At 47.9% G+C, this 8,323-nt stretch overlaps 2 protein-coding genes across 5 annotated transcripts in view; one reads left to right on the top strand and one right to left on the bottom strand.

Moving 5' to 3' along the window:
- nrg2b (neuregulin 2b) overlaps nt 1-103 on the bottom strand; it is a 47,912-nt gene extending 47,809 nt beyond the window's left edge. For all 4 annotated transcript variants that reach the window (XM_076043495.1, XM_076043498.1, XM_076043496.1 and 1 more), the window contains exon 1: nt 1-103. This exon is cut by the window's left edge and continues 576 nt beyond it. The gene's annotated coding sequence lies outside the window, so the exon portion shown is untranslated.
- A 3,942-nt stretch (nt 104-4,045) lies between these two features.
- Nucleotides 4,046-6,791, top strand: purab (purine-rich element binding protein Ab). Its single transcript, XM_076043359.1, has 2 exons — nt 4,046-4,185; nt 4,798-6,791. The coding sequence occupies exon 2, from the start codon at nt 4,910-4,912 to the stop codon at nt 5,756-5,758; it is 849 nt and encodes a 282-aa protein (XP_075899474.1). The 5' UTR covers nt 4,046-4,185; nt 4,798-4,909; the 3' UTR covers nt 5,759-6,791.
- The last annotated feature ends 1,532 nt before the right edge of the window (nt 6,792-8,323 follow it).

Here is an 8,323-nt window from a genome sequence, read left to right as displayed (position 1 = left end):
CCCCATACGGCCGCTGGCCTCGGATGGAGGGACGCAGCAGCCTAGGCACCGGAAGCGGCCCGCGCCTGCATGCTTAAAAATGTGATTGCTGCATTCTCCTTCAGCCAGCGAGCACCCTCCCTCCCTCCCCCCCTCGCGCTCTCTTATCTCCCCCCCCTCTTTTTTTTTTCCTGAAAGGCAAAACAACACTCGTAAATTAGGCTCCTTTCGAATCCAGGGGCTGAAAACCTCTCTCTCTCTCTCTCTCTCTCTCTCTCTCTCTCTCTCTCTCTCTCTCTCTCTCTCTCTTCCACCCTCCCTCTCTCTCCAGCTAATAGGCTAGCATCGCAGGGGTGGGCGCATTACCTCGCTGTTAAGAATTGGGGTGGGGGGGAGAAAGCGCCTTGCGCGTATACATGGGAGTCACAAGAAACAATACGCACTCCCCGCTCGCACACGCAAGGTCGCTTCTCTTGATCAAACTAGCCCCCTCCTCCTCATCCACCGCCGCCTCCTCCCTTCCAAAAGAAAGGAAGAAGAAGAAGAAGAAGAAGAAGAAGAAGAAGAAGAAGAAGACAAAAATCCAGCTGCGTTCCGACGATCCGCTGGTCAGTGAGCCGCCGAATCAGAGGAACTCGGAGGAGCAGAGGAGAAGGGGAAGGAAGGAAGGAAGGAATGAAGGAAAGGAAGGAAGGAAAGGAAGGAAGGGAGGGGGGGGAAAGAGGGCAGACAGGATGAGAGAGCGGCGGTTATCCTGTGAGGCGGTGCAACAGTCGAGCGCACCCTCCGGCGGCCGCGTCCCCTGCGCCCCTCGTCGAACAGCGCCAGCGGTTGACGTGAGCAAACATCACCTGGCCCGCTCCGCTCGCTGGCGTCGGCTCGGCACGGCTCGGCTCGCCACGACGTCCCCCCCAACCCCCCACCACCTTCTGCGCAAACACCCTAATGACCCGGACACCCGCCGGCTGCACAGCGCCGCCAACACCAACACCAGCAGCATGTGACCATGCCGGGCCGACACAGCGTTACACAGAGAGAGAGAGAGAGAGAGAGAGAGAGAGAGAGAGAGAGAGAGAGAGAGAGAGAGAGAGAGAGAGAGACGAGGAAGGGAAAAAAAGAAAAAACACTACTCCTCCTCCTCTGCGGGTGGGTTGTTGCAAGAGAAATCACGCACACGTTGCTTGTGCACAGTCGTCGCGCGAGCACAAGTGTTGCGTCTAAAGGCGAGCCTCCCCCCCTCTCCCTCCCACTCTCTCTCTCCCTCACTCACTCTCTCCAGTGCACAGAGGTGCAAACACAGGCTTAGAGGCGACCGCCGCTACACACACACACACACACACACTGCGGAGAGCTGTTGCGATGACTAACGCTGCGAAATTCTCTCAATGGATTCCTCAGCATGGCGAGAGTTGGGAGAGACTCGAGCGAGCTGCTCTAAAAGTCGAAACAGACACCAGCCTGCAGCCTGCAGGACAAAAAAAAAAACACCCATGAAATGTCCACAGTGTTGTCCAAGAATGAGCTTCGGTCCACTAATGTTGCCTGTACAGTTTAGCTACTTGATGGCAACACGTGGGGGGAGGAAAGGAGGAGAAGGGGCTGGAGGGTGGGCATCGCTCACCCTCCCCACCACCCCCAACCTGCAGGTATTAGCCTCTATACGCAAAACATTTTGCCAATCCTGCACAGCTACAGCTAATAAAGTGTTTGTTTTTTTTTTCGTTGAGCGCATCTCCACCAATGAAACGAGAGCTTTGCACAATATGCTTTTTATTTTTTTTATTTTTTGTTATGGCGACCACAAGCCCTCCCCCTCCCCGCCTCTCTCCCATAGCACCCACCATCTCTATATCCATCAATCAAGTCATTCATAAGATTCGCGGCCGGCTCACTTTCACCGAGGAGCCGCGCGCCCTTCACCAGAGGTCAGGAAGCCTTTTCATTGTCCACGCTGAGACAGGGGATTAAATAAAATGGCACATACAGTGTGTGAGAGGCGCAGCTGGACAGCTCCTCTTTCACGATACATGACGGAACGGAAGAGGGCAGCGTGCGAGACACAATGTCATTACGGCGCTGCGCGCACCCACCGCGGGACCTCGTGCAGTCCAGCCGCCTCACACCGTCAGCAAGGTCCCTTCAGGGACCCCGTCTCTGTCCATGGTGCTGAAAGCCTTGACAGCTTTAATGCAGTGTCTCAACTGGCCAATCACACGGCGTCTCATGCAAACTGAGGGCCACGGCTAAATTGCAGTAGCAGGGGACTGCCACCAGCCCACCACCACCACAAGCAGCAGCAGCAGCAGCAGCAGCAGCAGCAGCAGCAGCGCCTCAGTCAACCCCCATGTACAGTATTAACCTAAGAGCCAGAGTGATAAACCGTTTACTACTGCAAGGAAAGTACAATGTCCGATGTGTTATGCTGCCGCATTTTATCAAACAATCAGGTATTTTCTTTTAACGTTGAAAATTAATGTGTGTAAATTATAGTGTTGTAAAATGTAATGTTGTAAATTATAATGCTGTTTATTTTGGGAGTGCAAACATTTTATCTAATTATTTATTCATTCATTCATTAAAGTCCAGAGCCGTCAAGGGACTGTTTGATGTGACCGTGGACCACTCAAAGGAATCACACACAATTTTGGGATTTTGAAATTAGAATTTTTAAAAAGCAAATAATTTCTGATAAAAAGCAAATGAAGCAGGTTGGTCACTGCGAGGGGCTGCTAGAGATATTCTTGTGTCACTTGACAAAAAAACAAGGGAATCTGAGTGTCACTGTGTGTTAAAATTATGAATATATGTTTGTGATTCATTTTTCTGACTGTCTTTGATATAATCAGGGTTGGGCATCGAGCATCAAGCATTAATTGCAATCGGGACTAACATTCTAATTCAAGTCATTCAAATATTTTTCAATGATTCTCAAGTTCGATGCCTGGTCGGCAGAACCGGAAGAAGAAACCACCGAGCAGTGTGTGCATAGCCATGGAAAGTGTGCAGCAGTGTTCAAACGTGAGGCTTTACTTTACCAAAATAAAGGACATAAAAAATTGATAGTGCAAAGGAGGGTGCATGACTAAGGTAAAAAAAAAAAAAACGCTCTCGGGTCATGGCATTGAATAACTGCTGCTAATCTGGACTGGGTTGTTCAGTGTTTGTTTTATATTCTGCGCCAGGTTAGCCCATCAATGGGGACTCAGTAACCTGTACATGCGGCCTTACGTGTGATACGTGTTAAAACGTTTTCACAAAATAAAGCTCTCTTGTGAAGTGTACCCCTGTGAAAAGGAAAATTCATAACAATTATATTCACGTTTATAGATTTGAAATGTATATACTGTAATAAATTCTTAGTGAAGTTCCTAAGAGTTTATAGATATAAAATTCATGGAGCAGCTCAAACTATTTTTTTTAAAAAAAGATTTCTGGTTAGCTATGAGACGGCTCATTCAAAATATTTTAACCTGTTAGAAGAATTGTAATCGAGAATTGTTAGAAACAAAAAATCAAAATGAAGAATCAAAATCCGAATCGTCCAAATTCAAACAATGCCCAACTCTAGATACAATGTGACATAACTTTTATTGTCCCATAGCTACAAATTATTTTTATCATCATGCATCAAATGCCATACGTATGTTAGCATGTTGAAAGGCTCATGTTATATCAAACACAGTCTTAAGAAGCTTTACTCACTAAAAAACATTTTACAAAATATTACTAACAGTTATTATGGTGCTTTTAGTGATATCTTATCAATAACCACCAGACTTCACTTGCAAAAAGCTTCAGCCTTTCAAAAAACCTTGCATGCTCCATTTCTTTTTCTTGTTATATTTTGCAAGTCATTTGTTAGCAGGGCCCACTTGCAAACAGACAAAACATGGCAAACAACTGCTGAGTAAGACAAAACAGAAGAGTAACAGGAATACAGAGCTACATAAACCCATATCAAAGGAGTTCTTATTGTGTAATTAGCTGCCTCATGAATAAATAACAGTTCATTCCAAAATATCTAAAGCTCTAAAGTCTGTGGAGAGCACTTTCGACGTTGAGTTAACGTGCTCGCATTTTCACCAAACAGTTTGATTTTGTTGGAGGTGGGGAGAGTCATTGAATTAAACTGAAGTATTGTTTTTACTGCAACAGTCGGGTGACTCACAAGTACAACCAAACGACAGAGGAGAAGGCAGGAAAAAGGTAGATTCAGCCATGATGTAATGGCTCGCTGTTTGAGTGTATGTAGCCTCCAGCAGTCTTATAGTTATCTTATAGTTCCCTGTCAAACTCCTGTGTCTGTAACTGTCCGTGGTGCTGAAACGCCCAACAGAACCGATAGTGCTTTTGTTAATATCTATCTATCTATCTATCTATCTATCTGTCTGTCTGTCTATCTGTCTGTCTGTCTGTCTGTCTGCACATTCAGCCATGATGTAATCACATGCTCACTGAGTGTATCAGCCCCCTGCAGTTATAGCTCCTATAGTTCCCTGTCACCCCCCAGTGTATGTCACTGTCCGTGGTGCTGAAACGCCCAACAGCAACAATGACATAGTGCCTATCTATCTATCTATCTATCTATCTATCTATCTATCTATCTATCTATCTATCTATCTATCTATCACCTCACTGCTGCTCCTTCTACAAAGCCTATAACGACATCACGGCGTAGCGTTGCAAAAACAGCGAGAGTGCACTTGAACGCAGCCCGCACCGAGTACTACAGTAACATTAGCTACTTTCTGTTTTTTTTCTTCTTCTTCCCTTTCAACCCTCCCCTCATCCACTTCTCCTTCCCGGGTCTCGCGATAGAGCGGCGGAGTGGGGTTTTTTTGACGAGCGGTCGAGGTTGCAGCAGCAGCAGCAGGCAGGCAGGCAGGCAGAGGGAGACGGTGGAAGGAAGGTAAAGCAGGGAGGCAGCATCATGGCGGACAGAGACAGTGGCAGTGACCACGGAGGGCCCACCGCGGGGCCCGGCTCGCTGCCGCCGGGTGCGATGGGTGCCATGTCGCGGCTGCAGCACGACACCGAGGAGCTCGCGTCCAAGCGCGTCGACATCCAGAACAAGCGCTTCTACCTTGACGTGAAGCAGAATGTGAAAGGCCGCTTCCTAAAGATAGCCGAGGTCGGCGCTGGGGGGAACAAGAGCCGCCTCACGCTCTCCATGTCCGTCGCCGTGGAGTTCCGCGACTACCTCGGGGACTTTATCGAACACTACGCCCAGCTGGGCCCGTCCAACCCGGACGTGGTGCAGGATGAGCCCCGGCGGGCGCTCAAGAGCGAATTCTTGGTGCGCGAGAATCGGAAATACTACATGGATCTGAAAGAGAACCAGAGGGGGCGGTTCCTGAGGATCCGGCAGACCGTTAATCGGGGCCCCGGACTGGGAAGCGCGCAAGGCCAGACCATCGCGCTGCCGGCGCAGGGTCTCATCGAGTTCCGCGACGCGCTGGCCAAACTCATCGACGATTATGGTGTGGACGAGGAGCCCGCGGAGCTGCCGGAGGGCACTTCGCTCACGGTCGACAACAAGCGCTTCTTCTTCGACGTGGGCTCCAACAAGTACGGTGTCTTCATGCGGGTCAGCGAGGTGAAGCCCACGTACCGGAACTCCATCACGGTTCCGTGCAAAGTGTGGTCCAAATTCGGCAACACCTTCTGCAAGTATGCGGACGAGATGAGGAAGATCCAGGAGAGGAGTCGAGAGAAACGGGCCTCCGAACTACTACCTGAGGCCCCGCACGGTGGTGGGGATGACGCCGACGACGACTGACGTGGATTTTTTTTTTCTTGTCTTTTTTTTTCTTGTCTTTTTTTTTTTTTTTTTTTTTTAAAGGCGAGCAGAAACGAAACAAAGATGAAACTGAACCCTGAGACCAGACTTGTAATTGTAAAAATAGAAAAAAAAAAATGAATTTCCAAGGGAATCACCCTCTCACACAACCTCCACAGACATGGCAGCACCTCTCTGCTGTCCTCCGCGCTCATTTCTCTGGATGTCACCCCCACTTACCACCCATCTAACAGTGAGCCGCTGCTATCAAGGACTGAACTGTAAGATATGAACTGTTTCCTACTTGATTTAAATGACAATGAACAGGAGCGTCCATTTCTCTATCAGAAGACAGATTTTGCACACATCAAAGCTATTTGGAGAGGAGAAGAAGGAGAAAAAAAAAGTTTAAATGTTTCCAAAGTGGTGACGTGCTAGATTTAATCAACGTAACAGCAGTCTAGCCTACTGTATAGAATGACAGTCTTCTTGTATTTGACATCAGCACAAAGAAAAATATGTAGAACTAAACAATGGACTTTATGACACCAAAATCTGAAACCAGATATTTAGTTTATTATATAAAAAAGGTACACAAAATTATTATTGAAGCTCTCTAAAGGTGTGTGAACCGCAGACCGCAGCACTTAAAGGCCTGTAAACACCTGTCAGCATGTGTGAAGGCGCATGCATTGGAAGAAGTGTGGTAAAGTAGGCTACAGTCTTTAATTAGACCTTTAAAAAAGGCTAATGGAAGCATTTCTGTCTTGCCATAATAGAAATGCCGAGACTCAAAAGTGAATAAGTCTATTTTTTTGCACCTGAAACAAATGGGATGAGTCTATCTCTGAGCTACTATATTAAATATCAACCCTCTTGCACCATGTTCATATAAACTTAAATGAAAAAAGTGCTAACTTAGTCGTACTAATTATGATTTTGTGAATCAGCTGTAAAAAAAAAAAAAAAAAAAAAAAAAAAAGAGAGAGAAAAGAATCCTTAAGATACCCACGTTTTCTGTGGGTTAAGTTTATTATTTCTTTTAATTTGTTGTGTTTTTTTTTTCCTCTAACGGGAGGGCGGGTGTGGGGGGGAGCGGGTGGGTTAAGGGGTGCTAAAGGAGAAGGTCCACTCGTGGGAGCGTGAGGCGTGGAGAGAGACAAAAAAAAAGAAAAGAAGAAAACAAAACCTACCCGTCAGCGCAGCGAGGCGAAGGCGAAGCGTCCTCTCTCTGACGTCGTTACGACCCGTGCCTTATACACTCCACTCGTTTACGTGTTCTCACGTGGATGGTCTGTGACCTCGACCACTGTACGTTTTCATTTACGAGTGCTGTTACGTCGGCTGAGATATGTACTCACCGGGGCGCTGCGGGGAGTCACATCTCGGCGGTGGACGGAGCTTCAGGTGGCTACAGTCGGAGAAGCTAAAAGCTAACGATGAAAGGCTGCTCCGGGCTTCAGGGCCAAGCAACAGCGAGAGTGATGAGACACATACCCAATAGACACTGGGTATTGATAAGAGGGCGGTGGAGGTGGGGGGGCAGAGTGAGAGGGCAGAATCCCCCAGCAGCGCCCCCTATCCTGTCCTGTCTTGTCCTGTATGGTCCTGGTGGCTTCACTCGAGTCACCCTGGAACAGAAGCAAGGCCCAGCACAGGGCCAGGGACCCCACGGAGAAGCGTCAGTAGATGTTATGGTAGACTTTTGCACACCATCTGCTCCATGTTTCTAATATACAGTCAAAATGACGAGGATGAGCCTCCGGTCCGAGCTGAGATGGCTGCTGTTGAAGGGTCGGGCCGGCCTCCCAGCCGGTCCTGTTGTCGACGGTCTGAGAGCAGATCAGGGGATGTGAAGGCCTGTCGGTGCGAGGCTGAGGCAGTATGGATCTCCTTTTGGTGCTACAGCTCCCTCGATTGCCCCACGGGGGGCCTTGTTGCTCAAAATATGTCACTTTTGCATTTTTTTCCCTTTTCCTAATGATCTTTATTTCTTTTCTTCCTTTCTTTTTTAAGTCTCGATGTCCAAAACACGTCAGGTTTCTCCCCCTACTTTCCCCCAGGCGGAGACTTCTGACCAGTCTTGGACGTCTCGTATTAGTGTGCAATATTGTGTACGTGCCAATAGCGGCATTGTATCACCTGTATAGATTATTGTTCAGACAAAAAAAATGTATACGCCGTGTGATCAGTAGATACTTTGAAAGCATGACGACGAGGCTGATGCATCTGCATTATATTTCCCAAATGTGAAGTCGTTTTGTTTTGTTTTTTTCTTCTTCTCGAGCTCTCACTCGCCCTGAGTGCTATCTCTCCTGTCCTGTCCAGTCCAGTGGTGAAACAGTAGGCTGCCTTGTCCTCCACAATCAGTGCACGCAACACTCGTCCAGGTGTTTTCCGTTTGCTGTCACACCATTTCAGAAACTTTTTTTCCGCACTCGTCCCGGGCCGTAACTCACACACAGCTCACGTTTGCTCCCCTTTTAGGCCTCTTTGTTGCTATCCGAGTGGTTGGAAGCCCCCTAAAGTATTTCTGAATGGTGTCTACAACTACAAAAGGCATCC

This window comes from Nelusetta ayraudi, unplaced genomic scaffold, assembly GCF_046127955.1.
Source record: "Nelusetta ayraudi isolate G7.1 ecotype Tasmania unplaced genomic scaffold, CSIRO-AGI_Nayr_v1 ptg000075l, whole genome shotgun sequence".
NCBI lineage: Eukaryota > Metazoa > Chordata > Actinopteri > Tetraodontiformes > Monacanthidae > Nelusetta > Nelusetta ayraudi.
Note: the sequence above shows the minus strand (reverse complement) of the source record. Positions and strands in the feature narration are given on the sequence as shown.

Excerpts from the sequence above, each read along its gene's own strand:
- purab (XM_076043359.1), top strand. The coding sequence starts at position 4,910 with ATGGCGGACAGAGACAGTGGCAGTGACCACGGAGGGCCCACCGCGGGG.